Source organism: Vicia villosa, linkage group LG7, assembly GCF_029867415.1.
Source record: "Vicia villosa cultivar HV-30 ecotype Madison, WI linkage group LG7, Vvil1.0, whole genome shotgun sequence".
Taxonomy (NCBI): domain Eukaryota; kingdom Viridiplantae; phylum Streptophyta; class Magnoliopsida; order Fabales; family Fabaceae; genus Vicia; species Vicia villosa.
The window spans coordinates 94,140,434-94,158,002 of NC_081186.1; the positions used below are offsets into that span (position 1 = coordinate 94,140,434).

At 29.4% G+C, this 17,569-nt stretch overlaps 3 protein-coding genes across 3 annotated transcripts; all 3 read right to left on the minus strand.

The window, feature by feature from the left end:
- Positions 1-997: 997 nt before the first annotated feature.
- Positions 998-1,720, minus strand: LOC131619737 (AT-hook motif nuclear-localized protein 28-like). The gene has a single exon (XM_058890804.1). The coding sequence runs from the start codon at positions 1,718-1,720 to the stop codon at positions 998-1,000; it is 723 nt and encodes a 240-aa protein (XP_058746787.1).
- A 1,474-nt stretch (positions 1,721-3,194) lies between these two features.
- LOC131619738 (AT-hook motif nuclear-localized protein 28-like) lies at positions 3,195-3,947 on the minus strand. Its single transcript, XM_058890805.1, has one exon. It carries the CDS (start codon positions 3,945-3,947, stop codon positions 3,195-3,197), a length of 753 nt encoding a protein of 250 aa, XP_058746788.1.
- Positions 3,948-8,944: 4,997 nt separating this feature from the next.
- On the minus strand, positions 8,945-13,083 carry LOC131615926 (F-box protein At2g32560-like). The gene is made up of 5 exons (XM_058887117.1): positions 11,561-13,083; positions 11,365-11,444; positions 10,994-11,172; positions 10,726-10,800; positions 8,945-9,373 (listed from the first exon to the last, which is right to left on the minus strand). Exons 1-5 carry the CDS (start codon positions 12,236-12,238, stop codon positions 9,186-9,188), a joined length of 1,200 nt encoding a protein of 399 aa, XP_058743100.1. The 5' UTR covers positions 12,239-13,083; the 3' UTR covers positions 8,945-9,185.
- Between the last annotated feature and the right edge of the window lie 4,486 nt (positions 13,084-17,569).

Consider the following 17,569-nt stretch of genomic DNA (forward strand, 5'->3'; position numbering starts at 1 on the left):
ATTATTAGATTAAAGTAAAATTAAAGAATAAGATTTGGAGTAGTTATATTGAGTTAACTCTTAAAGTAAAAATATTCCCGCTCAAAAATATATAATTAAATATTTTTCATTGATATATCCCTTATTTAATAATATGTTTAGTACTTATCTAAACTTTAATTTAATCAAAGTTTATTACTTTTATATTGTAAAAATTAAAAAATAAAAGATACTCTTTCGTGGAAGTAAAAACAGACTATATCGATTTAATATAAAACTGCAAATTAATTCAAAATGGATGCATGTAAATGTTTTTTATTTTTAAAAACTGGTCATGTAAAATGGATTTTTGGAATTCCTTTTTTAAAACGGAAGCACATGCATATATTTTTTAAAAAAATTAGTATGCTTATTTTATTCGTATGTTATTTTCATAATTACTTATTTATATAATTTAAGTTACTTTTTTGTTAATTCTTTTATATATTTCGAATGTAATATGTCGTCATTTGTAATATTAATTTTTATTGTATTTTTTTAAATAAATAATATTCATTTATAATGTATTTATAATTTAACTATTAAATGAGAATTTTATGTTTGAAGTTTGATATCTAATACACCATTTTAAATTAAACTACATGTGTTAAATCGGATCTATATTTTTAGAATAAGACATTTAATCCGAATAGTACTGTGTATGTTTTTTTTTAGGAACGAATTTTTTTTGGTTCTGAAATCAAACAAAATTTATAATTCTGACAACATTTGCATGTAAATAATTAATTATTATGAATATATCTAATATATATGACTATGATACATACAAAATTATAAGTATCAATTATTCTCTTTTAAAAACTATCAACTATTAACCTCTTTGAATAAAACAAATAAAAAAAAACCAAAATTATTTTATTGGTAATTAAAAGGCTAGAAAAATAACGAGGAAATAAACATATGAATCTTGAAAGGAGTGAAAGATAATTGCGTGACATTCTCATCAATAGCATGATAACTAAGAGAGAATTTGATCATCAAATTTTGATTGAGTTTCGCGTGCATCAACACCACCATCATCAACATCAACATCACCAACAATTGTTGGGACGTCGTCATCTTCAAATAAGTGAACATTTCCATCATCGGTGACCATCCTAACGAATCCGGGCCTCTTGAGAAGAAAGGCCGAAATCTGAATGTCACTGGCCGCATTAATCTTTCCTCCAATCACTCCGCCAAACACTTGTCCTCGAGATCCAGAGAGTTGAAGGGTAAACGCGGTACACAATGGATCTTTGATAAGTTGAGGAGGAACATGAAAACAATTAGGATTTAAATACACTCCAGCGAGAGATAACATATTGAACGGACCATCTAATTGGAAAGTCGGGACACGGGAATCTGGTTCGAGAAGGGTAATATCAGAGACAAGACCAGAACCCGTCATCACGTTTATGCTAGCTTCATGACGCCTAGCAAAGTCTATTATGGCTTCCACAACATCATTTCCAATAGGGATCTCCAGGACAATGTTTTCCATGTCAGCAATTGAGGGGGGCGAGGAGTTGTCCTCCGTTAGCTCTTCAGAAAGTTCAACAACTCCACCGGGTTGTTCATTGTTTGGGTTGGTGATGTGAGGGATTATGTTTCCACTCTCAAATTTTTGAGAATTCTCTTCTGATAATTCGTTCCTAACTAATGGAGAGAAAGATGAGGATGTATTTTTGTCGTTTGCCATTAAAAATATTGAAGATGACTGTTTTGTGAAAAAGAGATTGATAGTGTATTTTGTGGAGAAGAGATTGATAATAATAGAGTATTTATAGTTCTTTTGAGATTTTTAATTTAGTTAAAAACAATTAAATATTAAATTTTTTATTTTAAAAATTTATTACTCAATTCAATGTATTCTTAAACTTAATTTTTTTCTTCTAATTCATTGGAATTGAATGCACAAGGACAAGATTCATGTTTGATAAATAAAAACATTAAAAATAAGAGATACACTTAACTTTTTGTTTTTCCTTATGGTTATATTCAACTAATTTAATATACAGGCTATAAAAATTATTAAAATTCATAATTTAAAATAATTTGAGATATAAATTGTTATTATGATTGGGAAAAAATTTACACCATCGATCTATCATAATTCATTCATAAATAATATTTTAAATGTAATTAATAAAAAATCAAATATATATTAAAATTTAATGATTATAATTATTTGACCGTGTACAATATCTTTATATGCATTTTAATTAAATTCAAATGATTTTTAACTTTTAATGTAAAAAAATAAAAAGGAAATAGAAGCTTCTCTTCTATTAAAGTAAAATTTTCAAACCTAATATGAAATTCATTTTTGTAAATTTATTCACGCACGTCTCTTTAGTACCGTTGTTTCATGCCTATCCCTTTCTATTCAATTAGTAATAGAAAACACTTAACTATTGATAGATAATAAAATACACAAATCAAAATTAATTTGTTTCATAAAAAATACAAACAAAAAGATATTCATGAATGTTAATAGAACAAGTGACTATTCCTGCACATGATGGTTCTTTTAGTAGCTCTAATAGAGTTAATGGTTCTTTATGTACAATCCATTAAGTTGTATATATGATTTTACAATTTGTTGAGAAATGTGGTTAAGCCTAACTCAACCCTACAAAACCAGATTGTCCGATGTGGGACTCTTAACACAATCCATTGTTATTTCTATTCTATACTAGATTTAGCTTTTGTTCAAATATTAATTAGTTCTATGCTTGAATGTAAAAGCAACATATTTTCAGCAACTAATTGCTTCATTTTGATGTGAATGTCATATTCTTGCTTTGATTCTTCGTGAAAATGGACTATGAATTGTAAAAGTAAGACAATTGAACTAAATAGAACTGTGTATATATATATTTTCTGGAATGATTTTTATCCTAAAAACGATTCTATATCTCCACCTTGTTACACCCCTACATTTATATATTTGACCGGATTTGTATGAAAATAATTATAAACATGAATTAATCTCTCTTTAAAACTTTCGATCATTAATTTCTTTAAATAAAATATAAAAAGAAGAAAACAAATTTATTTTATTGATAATTGAAAGGTTAGAAAAATAACAAGGAAAAAGACATATGAGTCTTGAATTGAGTAAAAAACAAACGTATGGCATTCTCATTAGTAACATGATCATCGGATTCTGATTAAGTTTCACCGACATCAACAACACCATCATCGGTATCATCATCATCAATCGTTGGGATGTCATCATCTTCAAATAATTGAACATTCCCATCAGTGGTCACCACTCTAATGATTTCAGGCTTCTTGAAAAGTGAGGCTGAAATTTGAATGTCACTGGCAGCTTTAACCTTCCCTCCAATCACTCCGCCAAACACTTGTCCTCGTGATCCAGAGAGTTGAAGGGCAAATGCGGTACACAATGGATCGTTGACAAGTTGAGGAGGAACACGGAAACAATCAGGATTTAAATACACTCCAGCTAGTGATAACACATTGAACGGGCCATCCAATTGGAAAGCTGGGACACGAGAATCTGGTTCGAGAAAGGTAATGTTAGAGACAAGACCAGAACCATTCGTCACGGCTATACTAGCTTCATGACGCCTAGCAAAGCCGATTATGGCCTCCACGACATCATTTCCAATAGGAATTTCAAGCACAATATTTTCCATGTCAACAATTGAGTTTTCCATTATAATCATGGGTGGTTTCGGTATGCTCTTAGACCCCGGAGGTCTACCCTTGTGTTTTTTGGAGTGGGGCGAGGAATTGTCCTTCGTTGACTCTTCAGAGAGCTCAAGAACTCCACCTAGAAAAGGTACTTCATTGTTTGAGTTGGTCATGGGATGGATCATGTGTCCACTCTCAAGTCTCGTAGAATTTTGTTCTAGGAATTCATTCCTATAAAATGAGGGAGAAAGATGAGGACGCATTTTTGTTGTCGGTCATTGAAGAGGATAAGATAAATGTTATGTAAAAGAGAGATTGATACTAAATTTTGTGAAAAAGAGATTTGTTAATGATAGGATATTGAGTTCTTTTGAGATTTATAACATAGTTAAAAATAATTAAAAAATTAAACTTTTTATTTTAATAATTTATATTCAATTTAAGTTTTACTTAAACTTTAACAAAAATATTATTAATCTTTTCTAATTCAAAAAATTAGTTAATGGAATTGAATAAATAAGATTCGTGATTCATAAATAAAAACACTAAAATAACATATACGGTTTACTTTTTGTTTTTTTAAACTAAAATATAAAAAGATATGAAATGATTAAAATATAGAACTTAAAATAATTATTACTTCCAATGTATAAAAAGAAAAAGGAAATAGAAGCTTCTCTTTTATTAAAGTACATTTTCCAAATATAATATGAATTTTCAGTTTCTTAAATTTATTCATTTACATCTCTTTAACATTGTTCATGTTTATCCCTTTCCATTCAAACTAGAAAGAAAAAAAAAATCTATAGTGTGCAGATTAAGAGACATGATAGGTATAGTATGTAGGATAAGAGACATGATAGAATATTTATATTATATTTTATTTCAATCAAGTGTGTGATGACTCATCAAAATATGATAAATAAATTTTTAAATTTATTCTATCATGTCTAATTTGTTCAAATTTTTATCCTGAATAGGATTAAAATCGGCAGGATATGATAAGAAAATAATTTTAAAATAAAAATAAAGTAAAAATAAAATAAAAATAAAATAAAAATAAAAATAAATTTATTATTAAATTAAAAAATATTAAAAAATAATTTTTAAAAAATATATACGATATTGTCATTAGAGTAATTTTATAACTTTATATAATATAAAAAATTAAAACCTAATAAATTAAAATATTTAAAAATAAATTAGTTATTGAAATTTTAAAAATGAATAATAATTTATTTTTTATCAAATTTATTACATTTTTTAATATATATATATATATATATATATATATATATATATATATATATATATATATATATATATATATATATATAACATATTTAATAGAGTTTATGATTTTTTAAGAAAAATTAAAATTGTTTACTCAGTCGTGTCAATGAATTTTTTAAAATTACATAAAATCATTCATTTTTTTATTAATTTAAATTTTCAAAATATTTTATAAAATAACTTGGAAAAAATTTTAGTTGTGTTTTAAGGTATATATATTATATAAACCAAATACATGATATAATATGATATATATTTTAAAATATTTTTGAAAATAATTTGAACAAAATATAATCGTTTTACAAGGTATATATATATATATATATATATATATATATATATATATATATATATATATATATATATATATATATATATATATATATATATATATATATATATGATGATGATGATAAGTCTTATCCTATCTTTATCCAACTTTAAACTATTGATAGTTATGAAATTTAAATTAAATTATATTTTTTTTAAAGTACAAACAAAAAAATAAAATATATTTATGAATGTTAAAAGAACATTTAAAAAATATCAAATATATTATAAGGTATAGTAATGCTCGTTTATAATTATTTTTAAAATGATGATTTGTCAATTATTTTAAAAATTATAATTTGTTAATCAATGTAAGTATATATATTTTTAATTTGATTAATATTTTGACCAATATAATATATATATATATATATATATATATATATATATATATATATATATATATAGATATATTAACCTATTATTTATATCTATTTATCAAATAAAATTTATATTTTTCTCATATATTAACCTATTATTTAATTAAATAGTAGTGAATGGTTGGAATTTGATTTAATTAACCTATTGTTTAAATTATACTTGAGATAATTGTAAAAGTATCATTAGCATTATTAATTAATAATAATTTCCTTTTTTATATATTTTTTTAAATATTCAATCTCATCATAGTATATTATTGTCAAAATAAATTTATATTTTGAAGTATGAATATGAATTATATTTTATAATTTTATCTTATATCTATAAAAAAGAATAGATAAAATTTCATTGTTAAATAAATTTGAAATACTATGTGGCATAAACAAGTTCATGCATCTTACTATAATTTTTTTATTAACAATATTATATAATATTATATATAAAGGGATTGAAAAGTCATGTATATTAAATTTTTTTTATAATTTTATTTTTATCAACGTCAACAAAATACAAATAAAAAAATATAAAAATATGGAAACTTATTGGTTTCAATATTAATTTTATTTTAAATAAAAATAATAGTATTTATAAATAAATGATATTTTTCTTTTATTTATATATAAATTAAAATAAATATTATAAAAAATACAATAAATTATACACCTATTTATTGATTTCTCTACAAAATTAAAAAGAAAAACTATGGTAAAATTTAGTTTAATAGACAAATATCATATTTCAAATTATAACTATAAATTTACAAAAATTACAAATGTATATAGTTGAATATATCTCTAGCACAAGACTATTTGAATGAGACGGTTGTTTCTTTCGATTTAAGTATAAATTTATATTTTGAACTCTGTCCTAAATGCACGCAGCTGCTGCATTGCTAAATTATTTGAGAGAGAATTTTATAATTTATGGTGATCTTATTGACAGGAGAGATTAGTTTATACAACCGCGCGTAAATGATTCTCGATTTATAACAAAAGAAAAGAATATACCCCATGCAAGAGTCAAGACTCCTGAGGATGGTTAAAGGTTAACAAAACCAATACACTAATTCATTCATTGTGACCTATGGCAACATTGGTATGTCACGGGCATGAAAATGACTAAATGAGTGACCCTTACATATTAAAGATTATTAACCTAAATTTTATCATTGGAGTGACTATAGTTTTCTCCATTATAGTACTATTATTATTGTGATCTATTGATTTGTTATGAGATATACTAACAAAGAAGAGTATCACAAGATAAATTATACACGTTTGGTACCTAATGCAAACCTCTTATTAAGAAATCATAAGAAGACAAAACAACAACAATAGTGTTACATAAATCAAGCAAAAACATCATGAATTAAGTTACTTATACCATGAAAGTTAAGCCAACATAGAAAGTGACACAATACCATAATATCCTCTAGCTTGGTTAAGCTTTGAAATTTTTAAGATTGCTTTAGGGGTATATTCCTTTATTTACACTCAAACTTTTTCTTATCTTTGTTTTGTGATATATAGTTCTTTACAAAACTTAGCAACACCTTCTATCTTTAGCTTATAAGAACAATCATAGGGTTGTTTTTGTTTCAGTCAACATTATGGATATCTCATTTTCCAATGAGTTATGCTACATGAGTGCAAGTAGTTGTAATCAAAACCAAGATTTGTTCTTCTATAGTGCACCAACTAGTCCTAGTAGACTTAAGTTAATAGAACATATTGGTTCTCAAACTGGTCCTACAACACCAAGAAGATCATATGAAGATGTTAACTCCAATCTAGACCGGTTTGAATTCGAAACGAGTCGTCGTTTTAATCAGAGTGAATTGATCGGCGCTAAGGTGGACCGAAAAGATGCGAAAGTGTTTGAGGAGCATCAAAGGCTTTGTGAGGATTCATTGCCTACTATGGCTTTTGCTGATGAGTTATTTTGTGATGGTAAAGTGATGCCAATGATGCCTCCTCTTAAACTTCCTCCAAGGCTAGTTCAAAATGGAGATAGTGCTCAAAGCTCGAGAGCGACGTCTCCTAATAAGTCCCCGGCATCATTGCTTAGGCGTCCGTTTTCGCGCTTGTGGAAGAACGATGACTTTGATCCATTCAAGGTGGCTTTTGAGAAGGTGAGAGAAGATAAGAGAGGGAAATCAAAGAGTCGAGAACATGGTTTAAGAAGGACTAGATCTCTTTCTCCGTTGAGAGATTTCAACAAGTGTGACAAACATGTTGAAAAATCGGAGTCACGTAAACATGATGAATTGCATTGTTGTGAAAAACTTCCTTTAATGTCTTTTCCAGAAGGTCAGATGTTACGTGAGCTTCTGGAAGAGCCAATGCATGAAACAATAGGAAGAGAAAATATGGTATCTGAGCCGAAAGGGTTGGCGTTTGCTAGGCAGGCGAGAGAAGTGAAAGTAGCAAATGATACAGACTTCGAGTTTGAGCATAAGAAGACATTATTTTCCAATGCTGCTAAAGAGTCAAAGAAAGATGAGAACAAAAAAAGTGGTTTTTGGAAAAGTAATAAGAAGATAGAAAGTATAAAGAAGTTCTTTTTTGGGAATTCAAACAAGAGTAAAGGTAGTGATCAACAGAAGCTACAAGATAAAAAAGCAGCATTAGGGAAGCAAACATTGGTGAAGAAGCTTGACATGAAATCTGTGTCATCAACACAATCAACCTCATGGAGTAAAGATGAAATATCAGGTGAGTTTACAAAAATGAGATTGGTATGTCACAGACCATTGCCAAAGTCTTTTCTCTGTTTGGGTTATGAGGGATGGAAAGTGAAGTGATTAAGACATACCATTTCTAGGTAGATTGTAGAATATAGTTAAAATAAACTGATGGAGTTACTATTTTAGATTCATTCCATGTGTTTTTCAAATTATTATCGATGTCGTCGTATCAGTATCTGTGTAGAGTCTGATTATTATCGGTGTCAGCATATCAGTATTGTGTCTGTATTTGTGCTTTATAGGCTGAAATATATATTAGATTATAGTTTTTGTATGAATTGGCAGATAAATTATCCTTTACAATCTCGCTCTCCTGGTGCGTATTTGGATTGACAGCGAATTTGGCAGAATTATGGTATGTCGCCGGGATTTCGGCAATAACTACTCTTTTGAACATGAACAAAATCAAGGCGCCATTGTAATTTTATCAAACTCAATGTGATTCCAAACATGCACTAAAGTCTTTACAACTTTTTTATAAGTGAATTTTAAAGCATACTAATATGAGCATAACAGATAAATTTTAATCATTCTATATATTATGGAATGAATGTAATTAATTTACATTGATTGATATTGAGCAAGCCTACAATTTTCCATGAAAAAATTGTGATAATGAAAAAGAGAAAGCAAATAGGATAAGCTCGATGTCCCTTTGGCTTAATGAGAATCCTATTACCCTTCTCTCTAATGCAGAAGAATCTGCTATGAATAAGAATACTAGTCATGACATATGGAAAATTTGATCTTATTAATCCAAGACTTCAGAAGGCCAAATGCTTCTCCAAACGGAGATTTCATTCTCGCTCTTGATCTTTCTAATTCCACCGTAAAATCCGTCTGCCTCGTTTCCTTCTTCTCGGTGATCTTTCCTACTAATAGTTGTCTTCCTCCAACGCGAATCCGTAGTGTACTGATTGAACTCTAGCACCACTGTGTCTGCAAAAAACACATAATACAAAGTCAATTAAGGAAAAAAAGACTAGTGCCGTCGTAAAAAGGAAAATTGAACAGTCCTTTTTTCATGATCGCAGCATCTGTAAGTAGATTGTTCATGGTTCGATTCAGAAAAAAAACCAACGTTATGGTAAAACTGAACTGAATCACTACTAGAGTAAAAGTTCGTCCCAAATTGTAACAGAGCTACTTTTTTGCAGAAACCGAATTGAATATTATAATTTTCTTTAAAAAGAAAAAACGGTCCAAACACATCAAAAAGAACTGAACTATTACAGATAGTTAACAAACTGTTTCAGCTCAATTCAGGAACTGTCGGTCACAGTTCCATTTTTTGGTTACCATTCAAATTGGTATAACAGTTGGGTTCAGTTTATGGTTTTTTTTATAGTCCTATATGTAACTTTTCAATATTTATTAGAAAGCTTTTGACGGTATATGTGCATGTCAGCAGCACCATAGAGGTCATTCAAAAATTCGACAAAAATTGATAGGAACATGTAAAGTTGTATAAAAAAAAAGCTCTGTTGTCATGCTTACACAAATAAGTGTCTTGCATGGTTTTATTCATTCAGATCATTAATAACCAATATCAAAACTATAGAAAAAGATTGACACTTTTTTCTTTGACATGGCTGGCCATAAAGGTATCTATCCACTGAGACATGAGTTATCAAAATGTTGGTGGAATCATGACATCCTGACCATGATATGTCTGGGGGACCAATATTGTAGAGAGCATAACTAGTGGTCCAATTTTTGACATATTATCAAGAAAGGAACCTAGCCTAAATTGTGGTCTGTTAAGTCAAGATGAACTTTACATTTATGACATTTTTTTCACTTTGCAACCTCCACAATGGAAGACACAATAATGGCATAAAACATTAACTAAATATAAAAATCAATAAAACAGTATTCTAATCTTCAATCAATTACTACTTATGTCACTAAATATGAGTCAAATTTGAAAAAGGAAAAAATCGTCACTAAACATAAACCCTATTCTAAACTACTAGATATATTTATTTATTATATATCTCTTATTGATACTACTTAATCGTCTTGATAGATGAAAATTCAGAATTAGATACATATACGCGCAGAGAAATTTAGTAATATTGAAAACAGAATTTATCTGAATCTTACGATCGTGTTTTGAACCAATCACTAAATCACATCCTTGCATAGATCGGCTAGATAGTTTTTATGCAAAACAGGTCTCGATTTGAAGGGAAGAACAGAACATGGATTAAATGAATGATAATACTGTATCCAAAAGAAGATAATGAATGATAAATACACATATTTAAAAGGAAAATGCATTAACTTACCACTTTTGTGACAACGGCAGTAATTTTCATTACCATCACATGACTCCAAGTGGCCTACAATACCATACCACCAACCTGCCATAAAGATGCATCTCATCAAACCACTAATAGAATCTTATCACAAGAAAGTTATATCATGTAAATGGAAATACATAATTAAGATTGAAGAAGTGATTATTGTTATCAACGACTCATGATTGGATCTCATTTTGCTGTAAATATACCTAACCTTACACCATCAAATCAATAATTGAATAAAGGAACCAACCATAAGGAAAATCTTTGTTTCTCCTCCACTGAATCTCTATGTGATCACCAGGATGCAAATCATGTAGACAATCAGCAATATGAAGATCGTGTGGAGGACTATCAACAGGCGGTGCTCTTAGCCTTTCCCATTGGATGCCATGCTCTACTGCTGCAGCCCTTCTTCCATGTGGTGGATACCTGTAACAGACAACTATTTAAGCCACAACAACACAAAATCTAAATCCCTCCTTTTTATTAACTTTATTCCATTATTTTCCTTGTGGAAACTCTTCAAAAGAAAATTGGTATAATTTTCATTTCTATGAACTATGGCAAAATAATAGATGCATAAAGAAAAACATATGATTAACGAGAATCATGTTCCGCTACCTTGCTTGAAAGGTGTCGGTGTGTGGATCATATGTAACCTCAGCATCATAGCATGATAGCATAAACCCAACATGGCCATTCTGTAGAAGAAGAAAATTTATAACTTATACTCATTTCAAAAACCAAATGATACCGTATTTGACATAAAAAATTTAATGTCAAAAATTCATTTCTGGAAAAATCGCAAAGGAGTTACCTCGCGGTTATAGACTTGAGCAGGAAACGAGAAATTTCCATTCTCAAGAGCAAGATACCAAGTCATGAATGAATCAGGAGACAAATAACTACTCTGCTTCTTAGCACTGTCAATATATGCTGCATCAAGCTTCATTCTCATCCATGTAAAAGGCCAACGAAGGGACATAAACATGATCAAGCTCCTCTGTTTGCCCTGTCTGAGGCTTCCAACATCCTTTTTAGAAGCAACGTGCCATTTCCACTCCCTATAAGCAACAGAACCGATAACTCTACCCCATTTCTGTTTCATGTGTCTCTCCCAAAGGTGATCACTCACACATCTCTCCCTCAACGAATGACAAACGCCGGCCATTTGACAAAGCGAAGACGGAGGTAGCCTCTCAAGAATGCTATCCAACACAAGCTCAGGCAAATCCAACACAGACAAATCTTGTTGCGACGAGTCTTTCTCCTCCTCGACACTTTCTACTTTTGAAACAAATCTCTTCTTCACAAAAGACATTCTTGAAACAAACGTCTTCCTTAACAACTTCAAAATGGATTTGACACACAAATCTTTGTGAAACAAAAGCGAGATCAACCTCACCTCATTTGTCCATGATGGAAGTGGTTTTAGAAGGAGAAGTGGTTTCAAAAACAGAAAGAAAGAGACACAAGTTATAAAGTAAAGTAGCATTAGAAAATTTGATACAAAAATATCTCTCAAGTGTCAAGTTTGAGTTGTACATATATATAAATATATGGAACAGAAATGGCTAGCACAAATGACAATTGACACACACTTTCCCTCCCTTTTTTAGAAACATTCAAGCAATTCAGAAGCCTTTTAAAGATGGGTTTTTTATTGGCTCAATGAAAAGCCCACCAAAACCCAATGGTGGGCCTCCCAAATCAAAGCTTTAGATGAGGTAGAGACACCCACAAGAATGAACACTGCTATGTTTATTTGGTCACAAAACAAACCTTAAGCAGCTTAATACTAATAACTCTCTGAATACTTTTCACAAACACAACCCAAGCAACATTCAATCAATGAAGAGAGGTGAAGTTAACAAGAAATATATAATAAGAACAACATGTGCAGAATAAGAAAATCTCTTGGATTGATGAACAAATCTTGTATGAATAATTAATGTCTAAGATAGAATAAAATAATATAGAAATAGATCTAGCAAGTTGGTGTGTGAAGTAAAAACACCTCAAGATCCACAAAAACAATGCAAAGTAGAGAAGAGAAGATTGATTAAAAAGAGATTGATGAAGAGGATGGTGATGATGAATGTGAAAGGTAGGTAGGTGGGACCTTTTTCCTCCTCCTACCTTCAATCCAACAAAATTCTTCACCACACCTCAATTATTAATTATCTCCTCCTCTCTGAAATCAAATCAATCAAACAAAATGAAGAATTTCCCTTTCTTTCTTGTTGTTTTGTGTGTGGGGCAATATAGCAAACAGATGGTGGGCAATGAATGAATGAATGAGAAAAAGAATGAATTGTTTATTTATGCAAGTTGAATGGGAGGCTAAGGTTATGCTAGATTTTTTTGTGGATGTCAAACACATTTCAATGTCAAGCCCCATTCCTCTATATCGTGCTATGTATGATATGACCAATCATGGAAAAATCTTTATCAATTAATGAGAAAATAATTTGTCACCATAAATATAAAACTACTACTAATTTAGTTGATTCTTTTCTCACTTAATCAGAGATTCTGAATTCAATTCAACTCGATTTTAAAAATATCTGATGATATTAAATTCTTTTGAAAAAGAGTTTTATCGTTTATTATAGTCGTCATTGATCAGAGAAATTTATTTTTACAGTTACATGTAGAGAATATCGATTTTTAAAAAAATTGTCACCATGAATATAAAACTACTATTTTAGTTTGTGTGAAAATGAAATGATGTGAACTTTATTTTTGTGTAAGAAAGATCAAGTGGGAGGAAAATGTCTGACCAAAAAAGGCAACTATGTTGGATAACGTATATGGGACAACAACATTGCAACAACAAGATTCGTTACTTATTTATTACTACAATAACATTGAATTCGGAGGTAAGGTTTTGTGATTCGTTGGGTTTGTGTAGTGTTATAAAAATATATGTTACACAAGTTGCTTTTGAACATTCACTTTCAAGATCTTTAGACCCATGCTTTTCTTTTTATTTGCAATCAAGTTTTTCTTAAATTAGTACTTTATTATTAATAAATGGTTGTATTTATTTTTATAAATGGTTTATTATAGAATAATCAAAATCCTCTTAAATTTTGAAAGAAGCTATGTATGTAAAATTTTGGTCAATCATAACAAAACAATTATTAATTATATTTAATCACGGTTTACCTTAGACAAATATTTTATTTAAAGATGGTTTAATTATAATAAATTCTGGGTTATGTGCGTTAACCCGCTTTATATGGCTTAAAAAGGAATTTTAGTACAATGTTTTTTTTTACTTTTCAAATTCTAACATTATTTGTTATTCTAGTAGGTCTGACCTTTGTATCTCTTGAAATCTACTAAGGCACAGATTTTTAGCTTCTCAACTCTTAGTGTGTAACGATCTTTCACCCATTGAATATCAACCCTTCTATCTGATAAGTAGTCCAAAGAAGGAGACGAAGGTTCCCTATGAGAAAGTTAAAGTCACCATGAGCACAGTCTTAGGCTTGCTCCCTACCAACTTTATTTTTGACGTAAAATGTATTGAATGGTTATCTAATGTCGTCCTTATCATACAATGAAGTAGAAAAGAAGTTACAGATTAGTTAGACCAAAACTAACTTGTTATGACATATTTCCTAATATAGCAAGTTAGTTAGTTTCTTGTTATATAAATTTTCCCTTAATGGAAAGTGATACTTAGAAGTTAGTTGGTGTTCATAATCCAATATATCAAATCCTAACTTGTAGAATATGCAACATACTTCACCTATAAGTAGTCTTTTTAAAGTTCATTTCAATTCAATGAATTAATATTACTTTGTTCATATTATGGTATATAGAGTTTTATTTGAAGAAGCTTTCAATTCGATCCACTTTCTTCTTGATTATGTTGTGATTCATCTTGTTCTCCTATAATTTCTTGTTGCAAAATCGATTTTTTGTTTTTTTTTTTGTAAAAATGATTTCTGCACACAAAAATGGAAAAGTCGAAGCTCTAAAAATGTAATGCATTGAAATGAATAATAAAATTATTTTCACTATTTTATTTGAGCGATGTTATTTTTCAAGGGAAAGTTGAGCACAATGGTACGCTAACACAACTATGTTCGAAATTTCAATGGCAATATAGAAAATATCGCATCAGACACATCCTTTCTTGATAGTTAGCCACTCAGAGCGTAGGAGATGAAACCCCGAATACGTAAGCCATGAATTGGGGTTTCACCTGGGGGAAATGAAAGGGATCAGATAATGATGAAGTAAAATCATTAAGGATGTAAAATGATAAAATAAAATCATTAAGGATGCACACTAATAAAATAAAATAAAATTATTCAAGAAGGCAAACGATAAAACAAAGTTAAGCACACAAGAATAAGTAAGTAGCTTCATTCATAAAGATGAAGAGAAATACTGGAGATTCGTGAATTATCATAATAGATTAAGGTCAACGCTACAACCGAAAACAAAATAAAAATAGTTGATTAACCAAAAAAAAAAAAGGAATCCATCAACTTCCCGTCCACGTTCTCTTTTTTTTTTTTTTGCGTCGAATTGCTCTTGGAGAATCTCCGCTTTTGGACAAAATAGATAGATTTGACTTAGAGCATTTTCAAAGGAGGCGTGTATAACCTGAACTATTAAGTTAATACGGTTTTTGAGATCCTTTGACAGATCCTTCATGAAGTCTTCATAGGCCTTCACTACCTTGGAACGAGATTTCTTCTCCTTTTCCAAGGCGGCATTAAACTCTGTCAACATCGTCGCTGAAGTATTGAGAGTGTCTTGGAGGACGACTAATTTTTTTTTACCTTAGCCAGCGACACTTCCTTCTCCTTAAACATTCCCTCCTAGAGCTTGACCTTAGAAACAAGATGGTAGTTCTCTATATTTTAGAATTGGTATTAATTTTAATAAAACAAATATTGCAGCACTATGGTATATAGGATATATTATCTTGGTAAAAAGAACAGGTTAATCAAGATGTCCTATGTTAAAAAGGAACATGCTGAGATGAATGTTTCATCATCTGGAGCAACATGTCAGTCAAAATGTCCTATGCTGAAGTCGTTCGGCATCGTGATTGTTATAGACTGGACTATTAGATAAGGTCAAGATTCAACAGATGCAGAATATTCTTTAGGTTGGCCTTGTGGGAATATTTAATATTTTAATATATTTTAGAGATTAAATTCGTTTAAATTATTCAAAATTCACTAATCCAAAGATGCAAATTTATTTTGCAAAAGATCCATCTCTTTCTTTTCGCTTAATTTAAACTTTTTATTTTAATTTTATCCTCAAAACATTGAGAGTATTTCCAAAATTAATATTTTGGATCTACCAAATAAGATATCTCATTTAAGGGCCTATTTGGTGCCCATAAAATATAAAGTAGGATAAGGATATGATATGATATGATATAGATCTGATAAAGTAGAATAGAAATGACAAATTTACCCCTATAAAACAACTATATTTTTTCTAATTTATTTTGTAAAATACTTTAAAATTTATTAATTGTTAAAAGAATTTAATAAATTTAAATATGTTTTTAAAAAAATTCATTAACATGACTGGGTAAACAGTTTTAGTTTTTCGTGAAAAAGATATAAACTCTATTATATATGTAATAAAAAATAAGCAAAATAAAAATATGTATATATAATATATAAATAACAAAACTACCCTTGCAAAAATATATATTTAATTTGATAAAAAATAATAGGGTTAATAGTACTTCATCCCCTGTAATGTTAGCGAATTTTACTTTTCCCCCTCCCTACCTTTTGGCAACGGTTTTTTCAAAAAAACCGTTGCCAAAACCTGCCTTTGACAACGGTAGGGGGTAAACCGAAACACGCTCATATTACAGGGGGTAAAGTACTATTAACCCAAAATAATATTAGTATTCATATTTTTAAAATTTTAATAATTAGTTTATTTTTAAATATTATAATTTATTAGATTTTAAGTGTTTTATATTATATAAATTATAAAATTACCCTTACAAAAAATCATACATATTTTTTTAAAATTATTTATTAATATTTTATCATATTTATTTTTTTATTTTAAATTATATTGTTAGGGGTATATTAGTAAATTAATTTATTATCTTATCATGTCGGATTCTAACCCAGCTCATAATTCATAGGGGTGGTAAAACGGGCAGTGGCTCGCAGGGCCGATCCACGCACCTGTGTCAAAAAATGGCGGGTTGGGTTAGGATTTTGGGTCCGCCATCCATCAAAGTCTGCCTCGCCAAAATCTGTCACCCGCCTAAACTCGCCCCGCCCGCTAAAGTCTGTCTCACCTATTCGTTAAACTTGTCTCGCCTTAAGCCCGCATTTTTTAGTTAATTTTAGTAATTCAAATTCATGATGGTTTTATTTTATACATTTATTTATAAACATATGCAATATTTTTTTAGATAAAATTTGTTTAAAAGATGCTTTATAAAAATATGTTCTAAAAAATAAGTGAAAATTTTAATTGAAAGAAAAAAAATACTATTAATCTATTAAAAAAATGAAGAAAAATAAATTTAAAAAATAGGCGGGCAAGTTTGTCTCCCGCCAACCCGCCACCTTGGCGGGGTGAGCTAGAATTTTATGCCCATTTTACTTGGCTGACTTGTCCGCCCCACTCGCTTTTTGACGGGTTTAAGGCGGGGTAGGTGTGGGGCAGGGCGGGCGGTCCGTTGTGCCACCCCTAATATTCATGATAACAATTTGAACTAGTGAAGCATGATAAGATACGTTTTAGGATTAACTTATCATATTCTGAATGTATCATCAAACACTGGATTGAGATATAATATGATATAGAT